The sequence below is a fragment of the Pristiophorus japonicus genome, chromosome 17 (assembly GCF_044704955.1).
Source record: "Pristiophorus japonicus isolate sPriJap1 chromosome 17, sPriJap1.hap1, whole genome shotgun sequence".
NCBI classification, from domain to species: Eukaryota; Metazoa; Chordata; class Chondrichthyes; family Pristiophoridae; genus Pristiophorus; species Pristiophorus japonicus.
This window is the reverse complement of record NC_091993.1, coordinates 66,947,510-66,974,388: the sequence shown is the minus strand read 5'-3', so window position 1 is coordinate 66,974,388 and position 26,879 is coordinate 66,947,510. Positions and strand designations below refer to the sequence as shown.

Genomic DNA, 26,879 nt, shown 5'->3' with positions numbered 1-26,879 from the left:
TAGCCAAAGGGAGAGAAAAACATTGTAATTCCCCAAGGATATGCACATAGATACTTGTGAAAATGTTATGTTAAGTTTCCTTTTGTTACTAACTCACATAAAATGTATTAATTTGCACCACTACCCCGTGTAGCCTATTTTTGCGTGCTGAGTGGCAACTTGCCTTTTCAGTTTCTTGATGCTGAATATGAAGACATGAATTGATGGGACTAATTGGAGGTGTGTGGTTGGTTACAGAATTGCTTTGTGTGAGTGTGGGGGTGAGAGGCGGAGTTTGGGGCCTGAGGATGTGATAGTTACCTTGGTCCAGCATGTGACCAACTGAACTTTCGAGCTATTAGGGCATCCCAAGCAGCAATGTGAGTGGCTGGTGTGGCCTAGGGTTCATCGTCTTTCTTGTTATCCTCCTCTTCATTGGAATCATCATCAGCTCCTCCAGCTCTAATCCTCTATGCTGTGCAATATTGTGCAGAACGCAGCACACCACAATTATTCGAGAGGCCCTCACTGGCGAGTACTGAAGGGCATCTCCAGATCTGTGCAGGTACCTGAAGCACATCTTGATGGCTTCATTGTAGTTCATTGGTGGGGTTCATTACAGGTGTCATCAGCAAAGTTTGAAGGGGGTATCCTTTGTCTCCTAACAGCCACTCCTTAAGTCTGCTTGCAGGTATGAAGAGGTTGGAGATCTTAGATTGCCGCAAGATGGAAGCATCATGGCTGCTCCCCGGGAATAAGAACATAAGAAATAGGAGCAGGATTAGGCCATTTGGCCCATCAAGCCTGCTGCGCCATTTAATAAGATCATGGCTGATCTGATCATGGACTCAGGTCCACTTCTCTGCCCGCTCCCTTAACACTCAAGAATCTGTCTATCTCTGCCTTAAATATATTCAATGACCCAGCCTCCACTGGGGCAGAGAATTCTAATGATTTACAACCCTCGGAGAGAAGAAATTCCTCCTTATCTCAGTTTTAAATGGGCGGCCCCTTATTCTGAGATTATGGGCTAGACTTTCCATCAATTTTGCCTTGCTACCACCCATTTATCGCCCATTTTCCCTAAAAATGGAAACAAACGTCCATTTATTGCCAGTGTTAATTTTGGCATCAAGTTAACGCTGAGATTTAGTTAAACCGCCCTCCCATATTTTTTTTCAAAATTATGACGTGTAGGGTGTTTGTTTTGTTGACTTTACTCTGATTCTTAGACCTCGGAACTTAGAGTGAGAAAGGACAACACATGGCACAAAATTTTAGGCTTAACCCAGTGTCCGTTTTATTACGCAACAAAAAACGACTAAAACTAGACTGCTGAGAGAAATTTCACTTTAGACATACAATCACCATTCCTGGCTGTAGCTAGTGTAAGTTCATGGTCATTGGTTCCGTGACCGGTTGGTTCTTCTTCTGTCCATTTTCTGCAGTGCTGTTCCTTTCGTGTCCTTCTGTCTCTTCCTCCTGCTTCAGTATCCTTCCTCTGTTGCCTGCTTGCTGTTTCTTCCTGTATTCTTCTTTCTGCTTCTGCTTAACCTGCTTGTGTGTCTGTGTCTGTATATTTATATCCAGGTTTTGAATAAGTTTCCCGCTGGGACGAAATTCGATTATCGATCTGATTAACTGGTTGGTGATGAGTTTGAATGGTTACCAATTTGCACACTGAGTCGACAATGCAAAAGATATTTCCTTATGCTGAATGCTGTTATCCACAAATTTGCATTCCGTGGAGGTCCTTTGTTGTCTGGTCTTATTACAGACTCAATGTCTCCAGTGGCTGTTTTCCCCACCCTAGTCATCAAATTCAGGGCCTCACATAACAACTCCATTGTTGTTATGCATGAAATCAGTTTTGGTTCCTGACCACAGGATATCCTTAATTGTCCAGTTTAATTCCAAAGCTTGTACCAATCAATTTTTAGTTCATGGTCTGCGTTTTTTTGAAGATTAGTAACCTTACAGACGTTAACAATAGTGCACTGCCCAGAATGCAGTTTTTAAAGGAAACTAACACCCAGAAACCGCCCAGAATATTGCCGAGCATTACTTTCGGCATCTCGCCCATATAGCGCGGAAACGATCGCTCGCCCAAAAAAACGCAGAAAAAAGCTGCACTCACCTGACCTTAACCCAGCAGTATGGAATCCATTTTGTAAATCGAAGGACTTTTTATATAAAAGGCTGCATCAAGTTCTGGGGAGTTTTGATTTAATCTGAGAGTTTTAAGGTGATTTTAAAATCTGAACAACTTACATCTCGTGGTCGATTTGAATTTTTTATATGAGTTTTAGGAGGACAATTTATTATTTCTGAGGAATATGTATAATAGTAATTGTAATGGGGCCTATAATTTCTCAGCCAGTATTGATGACTACTCACATGCCGCAGATTAGAGATGGGAGAAGATATATTGAGAGCATTATGTGCCCAATCAAAGAGGTGGCAGACTGATGATGAGGAGGAGCACTTATACCCGATGCACTTACAGGGAGAAGCGGTCATACCTCAATTTGTCCAAAAACACGTGCCTTAGGAGATTGCGCTTCTGAAAGGAGGTCATCAGTGAGATATGCCAGCTCATTAAGAGAGATCTGCAGCCTAACAGTACCATCAGGACCGCACTGTCCGTTGAAGTCAAGGTTACTGCGGCACTTTCCTTTTATGCATCGGGCTCCTTTCAGACCTCAGCTGGCAACATTTGCGCTATCTCTCAGCACGCCACACATTGCTGCATTCGACAGGTGACTGAAGCCCTTTACGCTCGAAGGATGGACTTTATAAGCTTCCCTATGACCAGGGAGGCACAGACTCTTGAGAATAGCAACTTCCCCAAGGTGCAGGGAGCAATAAACTGCACGCACATCGCCATGCAAGCATCTTTTCAGGATGTAGAGGTTTTTCGGAACCAAAAGGGATTCCACTCCCTGAATGTGCAACTCGTTATCGACCTCAAGCAAATAATCATAGCAGTAAATGCAAAATTTCCAGGCAGCATCCATGATGCACACATCTTGCGTGAGAGCACTGTCTCTGACCTGTTTAAGAGTCAGCCACAAGGTCACGGTTGGATGCTGGGTGATAAAGGATATAGCCTTACCAGCTGGCTGATGTCCCTCCTGTTTAAGCCCCAGACAGAAGCCGAGAAGCGATACAATGAAAGCCACATAGCCACACGCAATATCGTCAAAAAGACAATTGGAGTGCTTAAGCAGCGCTTCAGATGCCTGGATCACTCAGGAGGCGAATTACAGTACCACTCTGAGCAGGTCGCTCAATTCATTGCATAACTTGGCTATCAGGAGGGGACAAGAATTGCCAGATGGAACTGCCGGTCCACCTCAGGAGAGAGAAGAGGCGGAAGAGGAAGAAGAGGAGGTGGACGATGACCTCAAGGAAGACAATCAGGGTGACATTGAAACCATGCCCCCACCCCCCTCTAGACCTCAGGAAAGGTCCCGTGGTGGTTATGCAGCTGCAAGACTGCTGCATCAGCAGCTCATAAATGAACGCTTTGCTTGAAATAACATTGGTGGTAGTTACACAGCTGCAAGACTGTTGTGTCAGCAGTTCATAAATGAATGCTTTTGCTTGAAATAACATTGATGGTAGTTACGCGGCTGCAAGATTGTTGTGTCTGAAGCTCATAAATGAATGGTTTGCGATACGTTGGTGACAGTTACAGTTACAGTTGATTAACGTTACGTTTAATGTTCGCCTTTCATGACCTGGCCTCGCCAATGTTTGTATATCCTTAATGTTACTGCTGTCTGAAGACAATGCACAACAATGTTAAGTTAAATATAAAAATGTTAATGTTACTAAAGACATTTTTTTTATTCACAAACTGAACACAAAACAACAGTACCCCGCAACCCACCCCAAATTTTGAACATTTATAGATAACAGTAAATTTTGTAAACAACAACTACAACAGCGATGTTAATAAACACGCATGCACCCCCGCTCCCCCGCTCCCCCAACCCAACAGTGAAAAACTGAAAAACAACAACAGAAACAAACAATTTAAACAATTCAAAGAACCACCCTAATAACCAACCCACACACCCAACAGGCAACAATTAAAAAAAAATTAACAGTAGTACAAGAACACTCCCTCCCTTCATTCCTACCTGTGGCCACGCCCCTCCTTTCCATCCCCACCCACCCCGCCCGGGTCTGTACCCCACCTCTTCCCCTCCCCCTACCAACTCCAAGCCGCTTTGCTGCAGTGCACCTTGAGCGCTGCTTCGGTGGGAGAGACAGGGGGGGTTGACGGCAGATCCATTCATTGGGCTGTTGATGGAGAGGACGTTTCTGAGCCAGAAGCAAGAGCTTCCTCCTAATTTGCATGTGTCTCTAGCAAGGGGGATGCGGCACCTTGGTGTGCAGTGCCAGATTCCGGGATCACTGATAGCCCTCTGGCATCCATGTTCCCGGCTTTTTTTTCCAGGGCCACTGCTATCCACGTCATCTTTTCGTTGACAATCGCAGATAGAGTGGCAACCTGGCAAGATAAACCGTCCATTGCTTGGGGGAGCTCCTGACTGATGTCGACGCTCGTCCTGGACAAGTTGATCATGTCCACACTTAGATCTGCCGGTCTTGGAGCAGTCCGACTGCGCTGAACCAACCTCCACGGGGTCGGCGCCGGCATGGAACCACTCGGGGAGCCCTGCGTCAATGCGCTTGATCCCACTACCTGCTCGGTCGAAGAAGATGTGGCTGTAGGAACATTGGTCGATAGTGTTGCAGGCTCCTTCTCCACCTCTTCACTGTCCTCAGTGGTCCCTGCAAGGCCTGCTGTACTCTCGGCTGAGCGAGAAAACATAAATAAGATAATTAGAGGAGAAGAGGATTCTAGGGTCACAAGGGAATGCAAACACTACACAGGCACATGCACGAAAGCAACACTACTGCTATAAAAATACTGACAGATATCACATTTAATTAACATCATGATAGGACAAAATCTGCATTGCATTGCAATGATTTTCATGATCCCATCATTAATTACATAACATTGTATCAATCATATACATCATATCATCAATCATATATTATACGGAAATGAATGCCATTAATTTACTTTACATCACCCAATGGTTTATCTTTACTCATGTGACATGAGAACAGGTTCCGACGCTGCACGGGTGGCCGACCGGTTGTGGACACCCACCAGTGCCAGCGGCCGTTCCTCAAGATCTGTCTAAGACTAAGGTCCACTTGACCGCCACCTGTGCGCCGCTGCTCGGTCCTATTCTTTGAAGGTTTCTTCTACAAAGGTGACAACAGCATGGCATGGCATAAGATTATTGCTAGGTACTTTTACAGATAAAATAGATAGCAGATTACTGACAGGTATCATATTATTATTATTACACAACACAACACACATGCTAGTCCACCGTAAATGTTATACTTATCGCATGCATGGTTATATCTTCCGTCGGCAAATAACTTGTTTAAGATCCAGATTTGGATTAAATGATTACCAGTCTAACTACAATACATCACATCTGCATTTAAATTCATCATTGCATCATTACAATTACAATTACAATTATATAAATAAATATAAATAAATTTAATACTTACTCTACCGGACCCAACAATATCATTCCAGCGCTTCCGGCACTGGTTGGGCTCCTTTACCTCAAGGGTATTTGCAGAGATGACCTCTGCAATTTCAATCCATATGCGTTGATTGACCCGCGGGAGTGTGGGGGGGGCGTTCCCATGCCCACCCCGGGTCAATTGTGCTCACCGATTTTCTACTTCTGCCACTAAGGCAGCATTGGCCTCCTCGCTAAAGCACTTAGTGCGCCGACTTCCTCCCATCTCTCCCGTTTCCACCACTTGCCCCTCCTCCTCGCTCATCCTTTCACTCCCTTCAATTGCATCCATCATATTTTTTGAGCAAAAATCTCTCAAATAACACTACAATCCTTTCCTCACCAGCTTTCTCAACTATTTTTTTGCAAAAAAATCGCCAAAACTCTCCAATAATAAATCCACAACACCACCACTACAATCTCCACAAGCTTTGTCCTCTTTCTCCTCTTTCACTTTCACTCTCTTCTGCGCAGGTGCAGATGACCCCATACCTCCTGAATCGCAGGAAAAGACCGTTGCTATGGACACCGGCCTTGCACGACTGAAAAAACTGCTTACGCCCATTTCACATTGCTACGGCTAACGCCCAAATTATAAAGTGGAAACTAGCAGGTTTGAAAATGGCTGATATTCCGGCGATTACAAAAAAAATAAATGCTAACACTGAAAATATCGCCCACTGTTAGGCGATCTGGAGACTAATGCAAAGTCTAGCCCTACGCCCCCTAGTTTTAGTTTTCCTTATGAGTGGAAATATCCTTTCTGCATCCACCTTGTCGAGACTCCTCATTATCTTATATGTTTCAATAAGATCATCTCTCATTCTTCTCAACTCCAATGTGTATAGGCCCAACCTACTCAACCTATTTTCATAAGTCAATCCCCTCAACTCCAGAATCAACCTAGTGAACCTTCTCTGAACAGCCTCCAATGCAAGTATATCCTTCTTTTAATATGGAGACCAAAATTGTACACAGTACTCTAGGTGTGGCCTTACCAATACCTTGTACAGTTGTAGCAGGACTTCTCTGCTTTTATACTCTATCCCCCTTGCAATAAAGGCCAGCATTCCATTTGCCTTCCTGATTACTTGCTGTACCTGCATATTAACTTTATGTGTTTCATGCACAAGGACCCCCAGGTCCCTCTGTACTGCAACACTTGCAATTTTTCTCCATTTAAATTGTAATTTGCTTTTCTATTTTTCTGCCAAAGTGGATAATCTCATATTTTCCCACATTATACTCCATCTGCCAAATTTTTGCCCACTCTCTTAGCCTGTCTATATCCCTTTACAGATTTTTTATGTCCTCACAATTTGCTTTCTCACCCATCTTTGTATCATCAGCAAACTTGGCTACATTACACTCGGTCCCTTCATCCAAGTCATTAATGTAGAATCTGGCGCACACTTGCATGAACCTTTTCTTGTGGTGGTACACCAGCTGAACATTGATGGAATTAAATTCTTTGTTGTTGATGAATACTACTGGGCTGATCTGGTGGTCCTCAGATTGCCATCTGTCTTGATGTCCTCTGTGTGAACACCTCCAAACTTTACCAATACATCTGTCACTACGAAAACACTCAGCAAACCATTTATTTATCATTGTCTTCCTCATCCGCATCTAGTCTACAGCAGCAATGACATTACCTAGCTTGATGTCCTCTGTGTGAACACCTCCAAACTTTACCAATACATCTGTCACTACGAGAATGCTCAGCAAACCATTTATTTATCAGAGGGAACTGAGAAAGCAGCTGGGTGCAATAAAAGAAAGACTTGCATTTATATAGTGCCTTTTATGACCTCTGCCAATAAAGTACTTTTGAAGTGTAGTCATTGTTGTATTGCAGAAAATGCCTTTATTGCTATCGGGAAACCTACTCTTTAACCATCCCTATGAGGTGCCACTCAATCTCGCCTCTGTTTTACTGCTGCGTTTACTGAGCCCCAGGAAACCCATGCTGGAGGCGTTAAATTCAAATCGCAGTCAAAATTTGAGGGAAGTACCCTCATTAACATAATATAATGATGGACCCTCTCAAGATCACGTTTTCAGCCGCACCCAATCTCATCTTCAGTAAAACCGGAAGTGGGCACATTGGAGGCAGCTTTGGTTGGATTTCCCATATTTGATATTTTAACCTGCCCATCCAACACTAAGCCGTCCCCTATATTCCCAATCCCATTTCTAGGATCAAGGCTCTGGCAAGCCTACTCTATCCTATAACTGGGATAACTGGGACATTCGAGTTAGGACAGGCACAGTACTCTTCGGGTGCGCTGCATCTTTCCAGCACCTGTGCAAGTCCGTCGGGGGGACGGGGTGAAGAAGGATGAAAATCGGTTCTAGAAATTTATATTTAATATTTATTATAAAATACGCTATAGTTTTATAACATAACATTTATAATGTACTAATACTTTGGATTTTTTTCTGCCTGTTTGGAATAATTGGATTATTGTTTTTATGGCGAACATTATAATTGGATATTATTATCAGTAATAAGTGTGTATTTTCTTTTTCTAGGAAGTTGAACTATTAGCTGTCAAAGGTGAGCTCTCGGGTGTAAAACAAGAGCTTAAAAAAGTAACTGAGGAAAAGGTTTGTCATTTTGCACAATAACTTTATTTAAATATTGTCTACACCAGAATATTAGACTTGTGCTAACTGCCTTTATCCCTCTGAGCGAAAGACTTTTAATTCTCATTCAGTCACTTTGTACAATGACATTTTATTGCTTTTTAAACTTAATTGTCTTGATTGTTATAATAATTTTTACATTGAGGGTTTTACAGAGTGAGGTAGCGTTTCCACTAGGTTACGCTGTTATTTCCAGCGCAATTTACTCAAACTCAGTCAAATCAGCGCAACAGATCGAACCATTTCTAGTGCAAGTTACATTCAGCACAAATCAATTTTGCACGATCTTTTGAAAACACTGTGCTGGAGTCTGGCCCTGCCCACAAAACTGGCCACGTCCCCAAATTGAATCTATCACCATGGCGAGTTTCCACAGGTTCGGGTATTTCCGGACTTTGGAACGTCTTTCCGACGTCCCAAGTTCGGAAGCACCTGGGCCAAAGTAGGTACGTAGGGGAGGGGGGATCGAGCGGCTGAGTGGCAGCCGGGGGTTGGGGGGTTGAGACAGAGGTCTGAGGCAGAGGTGAGGTCGGCCCGAGGCAGCGGTGAGATCGGCCCGAGGCAGAGGTCCGAGGCGATGGCGAGGTCGGCGGCAGCCCGAGGCGGGGGAGAGGTCGACAGCGGCCCGAGGCGGGGGAGTCCAGCGGCAGAGCAGAGGGGCGGATCATTTTACGGATGACCCCGCCACGGATCGGTCTGGATTCCGGAACTTTCCGAATTCCGTAACTCCGGATTTCGTACGCTCAACCTGTAATGTCATTGTTCAGGGAATTCTTTATGTTAGATATTGTTGGAATCAAAGAAGATGCCTGTGCCGGCTCTTTGGTACAGCTGTCCAATTAATCTTACTCTCCTGTTCTTTCCCCACAACCCTGTAACATTTTCCCTTGAAGTATTTATCCAATTTTTTTTTGAATGTTACTATTGAATCTGCTTCCACGACCCTTTCAGGTGGTGCATTCCAGGTCACAACAACGAGCTGTATAAAAATATGTTTCTGCATGTCGCCTCTGGTTCTTTTGCCAGTTGCCTAAAATCTGTGTCCTCTGGTTACCGACACTTCTGTCACTGGAAATAGTTTCTCCTTATTTACTCTATCAAAACCCTTCATTATTTTGTCCTTATATTTTCTAAGGAGAACAACCTCAGATCCTCCAGTCTCTCCACATAATTGAAATCCCTCATCCCACGTATCATTCCAGTAACTATCCTCTGCACCCTTTCCAAGGCCTTGACGTCCTTCCGAAAGTATGGTGCCCAGAATTGCACTTAATTCCAGCTGGGGCACAGCCAGTGCTTTATAAAGGTTTAGCATAACTTCCTTGCATTTGTACTCTATTCTTCTATTAATAAAGCCAATATGCTTTTTTAACAGTCTTTTCAACTTGTCCTTCAAAGATTCATGCACATATACCACTAGATCGCTCTGTTCCTGCACCCTCTTTAAAATTATACGATTTAGTTCATATTTCCTCTCTTTATTCTTCCTACCAAAATGTATCAATTCACACATCTCAACATAAAATTTCATCTGCCATGTGTCTGTCCATTTTACCAGTCTATGTCCTCCTGAAGTCTGTTGCTATCCTCCTCATTGCTTACTACATTTCTGAGTTTGATATCAACTGCAAACTTTGAAACGTTGCCCTGTATACCCAAGTCCCGATCATTAATATAAATTAAAAAGTGCAGTGTTCCTAATCCCGTCCTCTAGGGAACCATCTCTCGCTAGTCTGAGAAACAATCATTCACCGCGACTCTCTGCTTTCTGTCCATTAGCCAACTTTTTATCTATGCTGCTACTGTCACTTTAATCCCATAGGCTTTAATTTTGCTAATAAGTTAACTATGTTGTACTTTGTCAAATGCTCAGCCGGCCTAGCGCCCTAAAAGATGTGCAAAGCCTCCCATAGCACTCTGCTCCAAACTCCAGGACCAGCTGATGAATTTTGCGGTGGCAGATGCAATACATTTGCCGGTGCAAAATTTACCGCTATGCCCGGATTAACGAGGCACGATCGAATTTCCACCCCTATATCTTTAATCATCCTCGGAGCTCTAGCTATGGATGTTCTTCCTTTCTCCTCATGGGAATGTGTCTACACTGGATCCTTTACCCCAAACATCTCCTCTTTGAAGGCTTCCTGTTGCTCAATGACTAGTGAATGAGTTCCAAATTTTGATGTTTTAGCTGTAACTTCGAACTTCCCAGCTAAAAAGCTTCAGATTTGTTGTATCAAAAATTATGGTTATCTGCACAAAAAACAATTTGGGGGTAATTTTGGGGTTTATATTTAATAAAATATTGTATCCTGTTTTGTTTTTGTGCTTTGTCACAATATGACCATATAACAATTGCTGTATCAAAAAATCTTTTCCATATAATTTCTGCTAAAAATTATGTATCTAGTTCAAAGTGCAAACTACTTACATTCACAAAAAAATACATATTTTTTGTCTGATGCAAAATATTTTACATTTTCTAGGAAGGCTTTGCAAAGCAAACTAAAACAATGAAGGGCACAGTCAAATCTTTGAAAGACGAATTAAAGAAGGTAAACTGATTAAAACCTGTGTTTTTTTTAGCAGCAGCTATCACATTAAAATAGATGCATTGTAATAGTATAATAAAACAAAATAGTTATCTGATGGATGCTGAGCTCCACTATGAGAAAAAAGCTAAGCGAACATTTCAAATGGATGAAAATTGTAACACATCTTTCATAGACATGTAAGCTATCTATTTAATTAATGATTGTCATGCGCAGCAACCTTTCTTTTAAGACTTAATGTGCAGAATGTAACCAATGTAATTTTTATTGAAAATGGGTAAATTCAAGATGCCACAACACAAAGGACTCTGAGGTTTTCATGTTTCATTGTGGAGATTGATTTTGATTAATTACATTTTGGTGTATAAATCGCACAATTTGAAGGCAAGCTATAGGAATACAAATGGATTAAAACACTATGGGCTAGAACCTTCACTTTTTTTGCATGCTTAATGCCCACTTAACAACCATTTTACCGCTGAAATGACATATAACGCCCATATATCGCCAATTTTGGCACAAAATGGAAACTGATGGGCATTTTTAGGAAATTTATCGCCGAGCATTACTTTCTCCATGTGCTTAATGCCAGGAAAAAATATTACCGCCCACCCACTTTTTTTGGGTGGAATCATCAGAATTGGCAAAATCAACGCCCATAATATCGCCCAGCTTTACTTTCCGCACGGAATTAACGGCGAGATTCAATAATACCGCCCGCCCACTTTTTTTTTGTCACAAAGTGCACATTTGGCGAAACTAACGCCTAGGAGTTCGCCCACCGTCACTTTCACCACCTCGCACACATATCACCCACAATATCGCTCAACCAAAAAAACGGCCAGAAAAAGTGGAACTGTTCTGAACGAACACCAGCAGTGTGGCTGGTTTTTTTAAATCGCAGGTCGCTTCATTCAAAAGGCTGCCTCGACTTCGGGGGAGTTTGCATTGGCTCTGGAGTTCTTCTCAGGTGAAGTGAACATCTCAACAGACATATTTTCAGACTCTGGACTATTGGGGCTTTACTCCAGGTGTATTTTAGTGAGGAAATCAGTGCTTCAGACCAATCGCTATTATACTTTCAATGCAATGGGGCCACCAAACAATAACGCTTCAGATGTCTTGACCACTCAGGAGAGGAGCTACAATACAACCCTGAGCAAGTAGGTAAATTTGTGGTTGTGTGCACAACCTGGCTATCATGAGGGGCCAAGAATTGCCAGAAGGCACTGATGCTCCACCTCAGGAGAGGGAGGAAGAGGACGACGAGGGGCTGGATGCTGACCTAGGGCCAGACAGTCATGCTGGCTATGCAACCATGCCCACGACCCCCTCCAGACCGCAGGAAAGAGCCGGTGGTGGCTACATAGTTGCAAGACTCTTACATGAAGAGCTGAGATCTGAACGATTTGCCTGAAGGAGCGTTGATGTGAGTGACAACGCTGACACGATGCTGTGTGTGTGCAGCTCAGACATCAATGGTGCCGATCACCTTGGTGCCAGTTAAAGTTTACGTTGATTGATGTTAAGTTGTATTTAACCCTTTCATGTTAAGGAATCACCAGTGTGCAATGGTCCAGCTATCTGAGACAATGCGCAACAAGGTTATGTTCAATAAAAAAAAAATTAAACTAACCTTGGTCAGAAATCATAAGTATCACAGGAAATAACACTCAAACCCTACCCACACCCCACTTTTTCCACCATTGACATCAATCAAATGTTCAACATGTCCAGCCATACAGAATACAAAGGCAAAGCAGAAGGGTGATCCCCAGCCCCCATACATTACAACAAATTGCATACACCCAGATGGAGATATAACACAGCCATCACCTCACTTTCCTTCCCCCCCTCCCCTTCTTCTCCCCACCTCTACTCCTTCCCCTCCTTGCTCCACGGCGCCTGGCCAAGGAGCTTCTCAGGCGGTGCCTCATTGGGGGGATGAAGGCAGATGCAGTCGTTGCACGGGTATGGGAACGGGGGTTGCCGAGGGAGCAACATTCTCTGATGCAGAAGCAGGATTTTGGTCCTTGCTCTTATCTGTCGTTCACAGTGGTGGTGCAGAACCTAGGGGTGGAGTGCCGCGCTTGGGGACCACTGGGAGGCCTGTGCCAGCAGTGTTCCTGGCTATCGCATCCAGGGCCTCCGCCATCCGCGGAATGTACTTGGTCATGTTGGCCAGCTGTCAGGATATGCCCCCCAATGCTTCGATGAGCTGGTCACCAATGTCTACAGTCCTCCTGGACAACTGTACCATCTCTCCGCTGTCATATGACGTTCGTGGAACAGACCTGCTTTGTCCATGAGACCTCTGCGGGGTCGGCGTCCACAGGACAAATGGGGTGCCCTGTGCGACGTGCTTAGGGCCGGTACCTCGGGCATGGAGGCGGGAATGACCGGAGGACCACTAGATTGCCTTGGGGTGGAATGGCTTCTGGAGCGTGGCGATGCAGGTTCCTCGAAGTCCACGCTCTCATCCGTGGAGAACAGACCCAGCGGATTGATGGGTGAGAATCGGAGCTCCTCAGCACCAGATGTTGCATCGTCCGGAGAGTTGGGCTCCGCGACCCCACCTTCTAGCCTCTGTGGTCTCGCCTTGGGATACGCTGCTGGCTGAGCTGCAAAACACAAATGAGGTTATGAGAGGAGAAGGGGGTGCTAGGGTCACAAGGTGAATCCAGCGCTACACACAGCATATGCACGATAAAAGCACAACTGCTCTCAAAATCATCGCATGACCATCAACACATTTGCATTGCAATGATTTTCATTCGGCCATCATTATTTCTATGACAATTGTAGAAATCATCTGTCATATATGATTGTTCGGATATTGAGTTGAGTAGGTGTCACATCACACAATGGTGTAAGCTTTACTCACGTGGCATCACTTCAGGGTCTGCAGATGCATCCATGGCTGTCCGGGGTGTTTCCCCACGAGTGCGAGCACCAGCTCCTCCATGTCAGTGAGATCGCTGGTGACTAGTGGCCCACCCACCCGTTCACCTCTGCATGGACCCCATCGTCAATAGCTTCTTCTGTAAAAGGTGACAAGACGACATGGCATAAGATCATTGCATGATATCATTGCTAGGTACCGTCAGAGACTGATACAATACATAACCGACAGATGTAATCATGATTATCATGAAAATTCTCATTCTTTACCTAAAGACACACTGTGACCGCAGACTTTGAGTAAAACATACCTGGTAAAAGTGAAAGACCTCACATCTGATGATAGTCACTCACGACTCTTACAAATCAAATTATATAAATAAATAATTACATAGAAATCAATGTAATACTTACTCTTACAGATCCCACAAGGTCGTTCCATCGTTTGCGGCATCGATTGCCTCACGAACCTCGTTGGTCGCCGACGAGACCACCTCTGCTATCTCGGTCCATATCCTCTGGTAGGCCTTTGGGGTCGGCTTCCCACGCCCTCCCTGTGTCAAATCATCCCAATGTAACTCGACCTCCTGCAGGAGGGAGGCATTTGTCTTGTCTGAGAATCTCCTGGCTCTTTTGCACCCTCCAATGTGCTCCTCTTCCACCTCACTGCTCTCTCCAGCGTCAGTCTCCACAGCGTGCTGTGTTGCCTCCTCCTCTCTCTCCATTATAGGCCAAATTCGGGCAAATATGTAGCTGGTAACAGCTAATATTTGTTTGCTTACTTGCTGTGAAGCTCTAAAATCTCCCTCCTTCCTCCCAAACCACACCCAGCCATGACTTCAGTCCCTCTGAGCTCCCTCTCTCTCTCTGTCTCCTCTTATACGCATGTCATGATAACTCTTGAACTCCAGAATCGCAGGAATCGAGCGTTGCCATGTCGTTGCTAAGGATGGCGACACTTTACGGCAGCAGGTCAACGAGATTTAACGCTACCGCCCATTTCATATTGCTCGCGGTAACGCCCATTTTCAAAAATGGAGACTAGGTGCTTTGAGAATGGGCAAGAAGCCGGCGATCTGAAAACCCTTTTTTACCGTCCACACTGGAAATAACGCCCATTTTTGGACGATAAGCACAAAAGTGGAGGTTCGAGCCCTATAGATGGAAAGAGGACCATGGTGGTTGCTGGGAGCACAGGAAAACTTTGAGACATTATACTGGGCTACAAATAGGAATGCATAAAATTCCTTTTATCAAATGAATGTTTCAGTAATTCTGGTTAACTCTGCATTTGAACTTCTAAATACAGGGGACCAGTTTAGAAATAATATTGTTTGGGAGAGATTTCTATAGGATATAGAAGAATTAATAAGTCAATTTTCCTCAGATATGCAACTGGAGAATGCTCAGTTTCCTGGTGAAAAGGAGAGTTAAAAAGGTTTGATACCTTGATGCTGGATCTCTACCTTTACATTGTCTGGGAATTCTCAGATTTGCCTCCTGCCTCATTTTGATCCTCCAACACAAGGGCACCCATTTGTAAGAGTTTGCCTTCTTCCTGTTGGGATCTGGATTGTTACTGGCACACACCAAACAGTTGTTACAATATTCCCTTACATCTTCCCCCAGGTGAGGCCACTATCTGACCCCTTCCACCCGTTTCCAAGTGGTTTCGGGCCCGGGATGTCCAGCCCCTGGTCCTCCACGGGCCAGTTGCATGAATTCTTCCTGGTACCCCTCTGGAACTATCCATTTGTTTCCTTTAAATAACATCCCTTCCCTTAACTGCATGTCGCTTGCTCCAAATGGTCCCTCCAAGAACATCCCTTCTGTCTTTTCTTTAATAATATCAAAGTATCACATACTTTCTTTGTACTGCTTTCAGGCTCAGTGGTAGAGCCACCAGACCTTTTGCGTCAGTCGCACCTGATAGGACGGCTGCCATTACTCCTGATTGATCCCACGGGATTCCCTGTCCCACCCCTTCTCTTGCTAACTCGTCTGCCCTCTTACTTCCTTTCCACCTGGGCTTAGTTTTAGAATGGGTTTCTACCTTTGCATGAAATAGCCTTCACCTTTGTTTCCTGTGGCCTCCAAAATGGAGGGTGCTGTCACTAATGGTTTCCTATCAGCCGACTTAAACCCTCTTCTGGCCCATATTGCCAAGGACCCCATACAGGAGTTACAGGTAAATATAGAGTCTGAGTATATGGTGTAGGGAGTGGAAATTCCATGGGGTGTGTCACATAGGTTACCGCCACCAGTTCTGCTTGCTGGGCACTTATACCATCCGGCAAGCAAATTGCTAACTCCACCCCTTTCCTTGGATCATAAATCGCACACCCCGTTTTTCTCCTCCCATTTTCCACAAAGCTTGAACCGTCTACATAGATGTCTCTCCCGGTGGGGTGTTCTCCCGTCTGGAATCCTATTCCCGTTTCCCAAACTCCATCTATCAAACAGGTGTGTGGTGTTCCTGCATAACTTAGGTTTGCTGCCAATTTAGGCTCTTCCAACTAACTGTTTTCAAGTTCGATTCGGACAATTGCAGCGTCTACTTTGCTTTCCGGGCACTACTGACGGTTCCTTCCTTTATTCAGCAATCCAATAAAAGTTTGGTGGCCATGTGGTGGGTTAGTAGGGTAAGGGGGCCTGATCCAGTGAACACGCCAAAATGTTTTACCACCCAAAACGTGGCAAACAAATGCTGTCCCTTAAAGGTAAATGCAAACTTGTACTGGTCTTCTTGTCTGACCGGTATTGACCAGAACCCGTTTGAGATATCTAACACAGTAAATATCGTTGCCGATGAGGGGATAATTCCAATCAGGTCTGCCACCCTGCCATGGTAGGGACACAGGTGCGAATATTTTTGTTTAAGACCCGATAGTCTATGGTCATTTGCAATGAGTTATCCGGTTTCTTAACTGACCAAACTGGCCAGCGGCTTTAGAACATCCTGTTCAACCAGTGAAGTCACTGTCTTTTCCAAATCTTTCTCTGCATCCCTTGGGAAGTTATTCTGCTTCTGGGCTTTAATCATTGGTTTCCCAGCTATCTGCACTTCCATGCCTGTCACCCTACCACAATCATGTTTATGTGTAGCAAAAGCTCCCCTGTTTGTCTGTACCATCAATCTGTACTCCTCAGGTATGTTATTTACCAACTGTCCTATGTCATATGGGCCCTTGGGCTGCATCATACATGCAGGCCCACATTTCCTAACTCCCTTTGGGATCATTAAAACTTCTTCGATGCACAGCACTGCCCCCCCCAAACATCAAGATCCACGGCGTGGCCCTGAACAACATATACCACTTCCCCTATCTTGGGAGCCTCCTATCAACAAGAGCAGGCATTGATGATGAGATCCAACACCGCCTCCAGTGCGCCAGTGCAGCCTTCGCCCGCCTGAGGAAAAGAGTGTTTGAAGATCAGTCCCTCAAAACTGTCACCAAGCTCATGGTCTACAAGGCCGTAGTAATACCCGTCCTCCTGTATGGTTCAGAGACGTGGACCATGTACAGTAGACACCTCAAGTCGAAGGAGAAATACCACCAGCGATATCTCCGCAAGATCCTGCAAATCCCCTGGGAGGACAGACGCACAAACATTAGCTTCCACGTCCAGGCCAACATTCCTAGCATTGAAGCACTGACCACATTTGATCAGCTCCGCTGGGCAGGCCACATAGTCCACATGCCAGACACGCGACTCCCAAAGCAAGCGCTCTACTCGGAACTCGTCCATGGCAAACGAGCCAAAGGCGGGCAGAGGAAACGTTACAAGGACACCCTCAAAGCCTCCCTAATAAAGTGCAACATCCCCATTGACACCTGGGAGTCCTTGGCCATAGACCGCCTTAAGTGGAGGAAGTGCATTCGGGAGGGCGCTGGGCTCCTCGAGTATCGTCACCGAGAGCATGCAGAAATCAAGCACAGGCAGCGGAAGGAGCATACGGCAAACCAGGCTCCCTGCCTACCCTTTCCGTCAATGACTATCTGTCTGACCCGTGACAGACTGTGGTTCTTGTATTGGACTGTACAGCCACCTAAGAACTCATGCTAAGAGTGGAAGCAAGTCTTCCTCGATTCCGAGGGACTGCCTATGATGATGATGATGATGACTTCCTCGGACCGATCTTCGTCCGCGGCTCCCCATATGCAATCATTCTGCATGTCTACAATAACATTATGAGCCAGCATCCAGTCTGGCCCGAGGACACCTAATCCTGGTTGGTCCCATTTCATGAATATGCCCACTTGGTTTCCAAGGGGCCTATCTTGAAACTTAAAGGTTTTGATACCAGCCTGTTCGTTCTCAGTGAAGCCCACCAAAGTAAATGGTTTACCACATGACCATGGGGCTCTTGAGGGAGTCTCTGAGTGTATCACGGTGCTGGAAGCCCCCATGTCCACTAGGTATTCTCTTCTTTTCTCTTCCACTATTATGTCAATACACAGTCTTCCCCATTCATCGTATCTGAGTGGACACAGATCCTCGGGCTGGACACGGCTCCTTCATTAGGAAGGGGGTAAGTCACCCTGGTTATTACCAGTGGCTACATTCACAACCCCTTTCCCTACCACCTATTGTAAGGCCTTTACTAATATTTGCATAACTCTCTCCTCTGGTCCGCCAGGCTGGCTATCCTGTGGTGGTGTCAATGGTTTTGGACTTGAAGAGTCCCACTTGTTCTTCTTAGGTTTCTTACAATCTCCAATGAAATGTCCCTTTCCTCCGCAGTTATAGCAGGTCTTATTACCTCCTTGTCTATTATTTCCTCCCTCCTGCTGCCACTTTTGCCACATTGCGGATCGCCATCTGACCCCTTATTATCTCCTATTTCTGCTTCCTCATCTTGCTCGACTACCGTGCCTGAGCTCATCAGATACAACATACCCTTTGTGCTTGCCAATTTTGCTTTTAATTTCACTTTTTTTTGCTGGCACTGGGTGTGATCAGTTTCCTCATATTTTTGTTGCTGTAGTACTTTAAACGACATTTTTATATTCAGAGTCGTTCTCTCTGCCACCTCGGCACGGCTCCAACTTTTATTACCCTCCTGCTCCCAACTGTCACACCTGCGGTTGCATTCTGTTACTTGTCACTGCAGAGACTCTATCGTACTCTTGTGCCTCAATCTATCTGCCTCTCTTTGTCCCTTTTCTTCTTTTAAATTCTTCAGTAACTGATGTACTACGTCTTCTCTGTCACTAGCTTTCTTAAGTAGTTCTTCCTTATCTTTTCTGAATGTTACTAATTCCTGTCCTGTAGACCTATTTATTTTTGATATACCAGTAACCACACAGCTTTCATCATTCCATCTCTACAAAGAGGTCTCTCGGCCCACTCCCGTGCCTTTTGCACTGGATCTTCACTATGAACCATATCTTGCACCCACAGGTCCATTACCTGTCACTTTTTTGTAACATATTTTGTTGCTAACTCATCCATAGTTTTACTCTTTTGATTTGGCATTGTATTCTCTGCTCAGTGTCTCTGCTCTGACACCAATTTCTGTAAGAGTTTGCCTTCTTACAAAGGAGTTCAGACCTTGGGACTTACTGAAGTATACCCTGACAAAATCAAATCTGACCTAACTATTTGCAATTGATCAGTACTTCTTGCACTTACTATGCTCAAATTAAAAACCTATGGCTTTACAGGATAATCACAATAATCGTTAACTAATACAATACAATTGCACATGAACAGTCAGGTCGTTGATTATAGTTCCTCTGGGTTCGATTTGATCTAATCGTCCGTTCTTCCGACTTCAGTAAAAAAAAGGCTGATTGCTCTTTCCTTATATTCTGTTTGACCTCTTGACAAGTCATTCACGTTTGGCACCTTTTTCCCTTATAATGTCAGCAGAACCTCTCAATTATAACTTTTAATCTGATAGTTTCTGTTTCTCAGGAAACACTCTGTCATGTATGTACATGTTCTTTGTAACCAGATGGTGTCATTGTTGAAGGCCACTGAGCAGCACGCACATGGTGCTGCTCTGGTATAAAAGGCCAGACATTTTGAGAGTCAGGCCGTAATAAAGCAAAACAAGGTTGTACCTTCTTCAGTTAAACAGTACTCAGTACCTTTATTGCATACATAACACACTCGCTGCTAACTCATTCTGTGTGAACGTTGGTAGCTTATCTGATGCTGACTTATTCTGTGTGGAGGATGATTGACGCTCATGTTTTTCCTTGTTCCGTCTTGGAATTTCAGTCTCAGCCGCGAGCATGAGATTAATTATCTGTATCCCGCAGCTGTTATACATGTCAGTCCATTTCTCACAGAAGTGCACATTTGGCTCTGTGTCCAGCTTCTCTCCAATTGGCTTATCAGAGAATGACAAACAGGAAAATCCTGGATGCTTTCAGAGACAAGCAGATAGAGTTTGGAGATGGTGGCCTTCTGGATGCTGCTTTTGGCCAGTAGCCAAAGACTCTGGCTGCAATTTTGCCAACTCTGGTGAGTCCGTGGCAGCTGAGGTAGGTGGTGGGTTGTGACCCCACCCCTGGCTCTATCCCGCTCTCTATAAAGAATTTTCCATAGATGGGGCTTATTCAGCCCGCCCTTCGAGGATCCCGGCCAATTAAAATGAAGCGGGTCTGATGATGTCATTTGATGACGCGTCATCAGCCACTTTCCTTAAATGGACCATGTCCACATTCATTTCACAATAGTGCTGTCAGTGTTTTGCAACATTGAGGTGGTGCAAACACTGACAAGCATGGTATAAAGGTGCACAGCTGCACCCAAGCTCTCCCATGACTCTCTCCATATGGAGGGAGTCACGGCATGCAGGGAGGTTCTCTTCCCTTCCAATGGGCAAAAGAGACATCTTCAGAAGATCAACATAGCCTGGTTGCACATTGTACAGGAGGACACAAGCAGGGATGTCGTCAGGAGGAGCTGGCTGCATTGGTGCAAACCTTTTAATGATCTCAGTAGATTACAAAACGTTACTGCAAAGCCGCACTCAACCTCATCCTGCTGTGCCACTCATCACATCCCCATCACTCTGCCTTCCCTACCCTGCTCCTGCCCATCCTTACTCACACCAACTTATCTTGCACCTCCACCCATCCCGTCTTGGGGGAAACCGGCATGGAGGCAGCAGCGGGGTTGCAGTCCGCTACCTACCTCGGCCGCACTGATTTCACCTCTATAGGCGAAATTGTGGCCATAGATTCAAACCCCAGACTGAAGGCAATCCATCATCTTCATCTGAGAACACAAATATTAACAAAAACAACAAATTAAATTAATAGTGTAATAGAAAATCCCAAGGCACTTCACAGGAGCATTATCAACAAAAGGAAATTTGAGACTGAGCCATATAAGGATAGGATAGAGCAGATGATAAAAAGCTTGGTTGAAAGGGTAGGTTTTAAGGAGCGTCTTAAAGGAAAAAAGAAAAGTGAAGAGGTGGAGAGATTTAGGGAGGAGATTCCAGAGCTTGGGACCTAAGATCCTGAAGGTATGACCACCAATGGTGTAGCAATTAAATCGGGGTTGTTCAAAAGACCAGAATAGGCAGAGTACAAAGTTCAAGTGGATTATAGAGCTGGAGGAGGATACAGAAATAAGGAGGGGCGAGGCCATGGAGGGATTTGAAAAGGATGAGAATTTTAAAATCGAGGCGTTGCTTAACTTGGAGCCAAAGAAAGTCAGCAAGCACAGGGTAGATGGGTGAGCGGGACTTGGTGCGATTTAGGACACGGGTTGCAGAGTTTTGGATGACCTAAAGTTTATGGAGGGTAAAACTAGGGAGGTCGGCCAGGAGCGCATTGGAATAGTCAAGTCTAGAGGTGATAAATGCATAGATGAGGATTTTGGCAGCAGATAAGTTGAGGTAAGGGTGAAGAAAGGCAATATGTTATGTGATAGAACAGATATGAGGTAGGAAGCTCAATTTGTGATCAAATTTGACACCAAGATTGTGAACAGACTTAGTCAGCCTTAGACAGGGCGAGAGATTGAATCAGTGGAAAGGGAACCAAGTTTGTGGCGTGAACTGAAGACAACAGCTTTGGTCTTCCCGATATTTAATTGGAGGAAATTTCTACTGATCCAAGCAATCTGATAGTATAGAGATGATGGAGGTTTGAGAGAGGTGGAGGAGAGCTAGCGCTGGGTATCATCAGCATACAAGTGAAAACTTATGTTGTGTCACCGGATGATGTCACTGAGGGGCCTCGCGTAGATGAGAAAAAGGAGAGGGCCAAGGATAGATCCTTGGAGGACACCAGATGGTGGCAATTTGTGTTGCTGCTAACTAGAAGGCATCAACGAGTGCCTCGGTGGGCACTTCTTTACAAGTGAACGTACATTTTGAAGGGAAATGCGGAGAGGGGTGATGATATCTAATTTACTGGAAGAGTCCAGAGGGGCAGAGTTGGGAAGGACAAGGAGGAGGTTGGCGAGATTAGCCTGCAGCAGGCAGTTAGGGCGGGGAGAGAGTAAGATAGGGCAGTTTGGGTTGCTGGAGGCAATAGCGAGTGCCTTGGTGGGTCTTTCAAAGGATGCCAAGGGAGGCATAGACGGAAGCTTTGGAATTATTTAGGAGGGAGTTGAGCCTTGAGCGGCAGCAGTAGAGTAGGAATGATGATGAGTGGTGGATAATAGGGGTTAGTGAAGATGGATTACGTGAAGGCGGAGAAAGAAAAGGAGGCATGAAGGCCGGACAGGGTAAAGAAAAAAGAGAAAAAATGGAGAGATAGAAATAATGGAATTCGAGTCCGGGGCAGCAGCCAAAACATACACACAGATGGACACAGGAATTAAGTTACAAAGGCATGATTAAATGCTAGATTATAAAGCATGATTTGAATTCGTCTGAAAAAGTTGATGTAGTCAATGACCCATAGAGGGCCTATCAATGTGATAACGGTGTCACTGCATTGCTGTCATTGTTCCATACCTCATGAGCGAAAATTTATTTTGTTGATATGCAAGCTCTTCCTGTTGATCAGCATATTTGATTTGGCATTCCAAATGTTTGGTCTTTAGGACACCCCTGGAGTTCCTACCAAAATACTTTCTCAGTTTTATTTGGGCCTAGAAAGTATTGTTTTTTCATTTTATTCACTGTAGTTAGAGTTAAAGCTATATATAGACTGCCTAAGCAGTGAATGAGAAAACTACTCCATCTGTTTACTTGGCTGCCCACCGACTAAATGCCGATAAAATATGAACGTTCCTTTTCATGGAAAAGTTTCAATTTCTTCAGACAAGGAGTTAAAGCAGTACAAAGGTAAAGGGTCTTTATCCACAGGGAATGCATCAAATGTTTGTTTTCTTATAAGTCAGTTTGGCTCAATGTTAGCATTCTCACCCGAATCAAGCCCCACTATTGGATTTCACACATAATCTAGATTGACACTTCAATGCGGTACTGTATGAGTGCTGCATTGTTAGGTGCTGTCTCATTGATAAGCTGTTAAACCATCAATACTCTTATGTTTTTTTTCCAGAAGGTCTTGAGATAAAAGCAAGACCAGAAACTACTTAGCACCATGCCCTTTTGACCACAGTCCTTCCAAATAGACAGTGATACATTTAAGGGACAGATTAGTATTGTAGAATTTCAGCTGTAAATTATAAAAATAAATTCACTGAAAATTATTTTTCAATAGGATATTGATTACTTTCATATGTTCTTATGGATTACAGAAGAACAGGAGTAGGCTACTCTGCCCTTCAAGCTTGTTCCACCATTAATTAGATCATGGCTGATCTGTACCTCAACTCCATTTATCTGCCTTTATTATTATTAATAATAATAACTTTTATTTATATAGCACCTTTAACGTAGTAAAGCATTCCAAGGCATTTAAATATGCCTTTGATCCATATCACTTAGATATTCTTACCTAATATAAATGTATGAGATTGCTGTCTTAAATCTTCTCCTGTCTTAAACATTTTCTATATTAAAGACACTATAAAGGCCTTAGAGATGGTGCAGAGGAAATTTACTAGAATGCTACCAGGGTTGAAAGACTTCAGTTATGTGGAGAGACTAGAGAGACTGGAGTTGTTCTCCTCTGAGCAAGACGGTTAAGGGGAGATTCGATAGACACGTTCAAAATCTTGAAGGGTTTTGATAGAGTAAATAAGAAAAAACTGTTTCCAGTGACAGAAGGATCAGTAACCAGAGGACAATGATTTAAGGTAATTGGCAAAAAAACCAGAGGCAACATGAGGAAAAAAAATTACGCAGCGAGTTATTATGATCTGGAATTAACTGCCTAAAAGGAAGCAGATTCAATAATAACTTTCAAATGGAATTGGATAAATTCTTTAAAAGCAAAAAAAGTGCTGGGCTATGGGGAAAGAGCAGAGGAGTATAATTAATTGGATAGTTCTTTTAAAGAGATGGCACAGGCACAATGGGCCGAATGGCCTCCTTCTATGCTATTCTATGATATCAATGCAAGTTGTTGAATCACTCCCAGATATCCATTATTCTCTATAGAAAAAAATTGTGGGACAAAATCAAAGTAAATTTTTGTAAATACTTTCCATTTTAGAAAGTGGAGTCAAATTCCAAGTTGAAGAACCTCAGTGATAATGCATCAAATTGTGAAGTACCTTCAACACCTGTTAGAAAAAACAGTTTATCCACTGCTTCCAAATCAGCAGAACTGTTTAAAGAGTCAGGAAGAGCTTCAATTATTCAACGCACCCATACCTGGACTCCTGCAGAAAAAACTAAAATCGTTCCAAATCATCAGGTTTGCTTATGTTATCCAATGTTTGTGATTGCCTTTAGATGATTACTTTTGTTATTCTAAATAAGTTTTTATTGCAGTGTACCTGGCAATATTTTGAAGTATTTAAACTAATGACAGTTTAACATACATAACAAAATAAATGAGTTGACGGCACAAATAGTTACAAATCGGTATGATCTGATAGCCATTACAGAGACATGGCTGCAAGGTGACCAAGACTGGGAACTAAATATTCAGGGGTATTTGACAATTCTGAAGGACAGACAAAAAGGAAAAGGAGGTGGGGTAACTCTGTTAGTAAAGGATGAGATCAGTGTGATAGTGAGAAATGATATTGGTTCAAAAGAGATGTTGAATCAGTTTGGATGGAGATAAGAAATAATAAGGGGAAAAAGTCACTGGTGGGTGTAGTCTATAGGCCCCCTAAAAGTAGCTACACTGTTGGACGGAGTATAAATCAAGAAATAATGAAGGCTTGTAAAAAAGGAACGGCAATAATCAGGGGCAATTTTAACCTTCATATTGATTGGACAAATCAAATTGGCCAGAGTAGACTTGAGGAAGAGTTCATAGAGTGTTCCGGGATAGTTTCCTTGAACAGTAAGTTGCGGAACCAACCAGGGAACAGATTATCTTAGATCTAGCCCTGTGTAATGAGACAGGATTAATAAAAAATCTAGTAAAGGATTCTCTTGGAATGAGTGACCATAGCATGGTTGAATTTCAAATTCAGTTGGAGGATGAGAAAGTTGGATCTCAAACCAGTCCTAAGCTTAAATAAAGGAGACTATGAAGGCAGAGTTGGCTAAAGTGGACTGGGAAAATAGGTTAAAGTGTGGGACAATTGATGAGCAGTGGTGGACATTTCATAACTCTAAACAAAAATATATTCCAATGAGAAGGAAGGACTATAAGAGAAGAGATAACCATCCGTGGCTAACTAAGGAAATAAAGGAGGGTATCAAATTGAAAACAATGGCATACAAAGTGGCCAAAACTAGTGGGAGGCCAGAAGATTGGGAACATTTTAAAAGCCAACAAAGAACGACAAAAAAAATAATAAGGAAAGTAAACTAGCATGAAATATAAAAACAGATAGTAAGAGTTTCTACAGGTATATAAAAAGGAAAAGAGTGGCTAAAGTAAATGTAGGTCCCTTAGAGGATGAGACAGGGCAATTAATAATGGGGAACAGGGAAATGGCAGAGACTTTGAACAAATATTTTGTATCGATCTTCACGGTAGAAGACACTAAAAACATCCCAGTAGTGGATAATCAAAGGGCTATAGGGAGGGAGGAACTTAAAACAATCACTATCAGTAAAGAAGTAGTACTCGGCAAAATAATGGGACTAAAGGTGGACAAATATCCTGGACCAGATGGTTTGCATCCTAGGGTCTTAAAAGAGGTGGTTGGGAGATAGTGGATGCATTGGTTGTAATTTACCAAAATTCCTTGGATTCAGGGGATGTCCCAGCGGATTGGAAAACAGCAAATGTAATGCCTCTGTTTAAAAAAGGAGGCAGACAGAAAGCAGCAAACTACAGACCAGTTAACCTAACATCTGTAGTTGGGAAAATGCTGGAGTTGATTATTAAGGGAGCAGCAACAGGACATTTGGAAAAACATAGTTCAATCATTGGCATGGTTTTATGAAAGGGAAATCATGTTTGACAAATTTGCTGGAATTCTTTGAGGATGTAATGAGCAGGTGGATGAAGGGGAACCATTGGATGTGATGTATTTGGATTTTCAGAAGGCATTCGATAAGGTGTCACATAAAAGGTTATTGTTATGTTCAGAATAACTCCACAAGACTGTATATTGTAAGCTCAAACTGTTGTGACCTTGGTCTCTTTAATGTAACTCCAGAGTGAGGAAGCAGCATGGTAGATTGCCTTTTATACCTGCTTGTCCAGGGTGTGCAGGTGATCCTTGGGTCTACCACAGGTGCGCCCCCTGGTGGCAAGTCTTACACATTGGTAATGTTTACATACATAACAGTTACTGCACAAGATAAAAGTTTACAGAGTTGGGGGTAATATATTAGCATGGATAGAGGATTGGCTAACTAACAGAAAACAGAGAGTCGGGATAAATGGGTCATTTTCCAGTTGGCAAACAGTAACTAGTGAGGTGACACAGGGATCAGTGCTGGGGCCTCAATTATTTACAATCTACATTAATGACGTGGATGAAGGGACTGAGTGTAATGTAGCCAAATTTGCTGATGATACAAAGATTCGTGGGAAAACAAATTGTGAGGAGGACATGAAAAATCTGCAAAGGGAAATAGACAGGCTAAGTGAGTGGGCAAAAAGTTGGCAGATGGAGTATCATGTGGGAAAATGTGAGGTTATCCACTTTGGCAGAAAGAATAGAAAAGCAAATTATTTTTTAAATGGAGAAAAATTGCAAA

The 26,879-nt window shown here is 43.6% G+C and overlaps 1 protein-coding gene across 4 annotated transcripts in view; it reads left to right on the top strand.

Annotated features, from left to right (window-relative positions):
* LOC139228201 (synaptonemal complex protein 1-like) overlaps nucleotides 1-26,879 on the top strand; it is a 395,567-nt gene that overhangs the window by 219,586 nt on the left and 149,102 nt on the right. For all 4 annotated transcript variants that reach the window (XM_070859384.1, XM_070859385.1, XM_070859381.1 and 1 more), the window contains 3 exons: nucleotides 8,145-8,219; nucleotides 10,745-10,813; nucleotides 24,256-24,459. In XM_070859384.1, coding sequence (XP_070715485.1) covers nucleotides 8,145-8,219; nucleotides 10,745-10,813; nucleotides 24,256-24,459 — 348 coding nt within the window. The remainder of the gene's footprint in view (nucleotides 1-8,144; nucleotides 8,220-10,744; nucleotides 10,814-24,255; nucleotides 24,460-26,879) is intronic.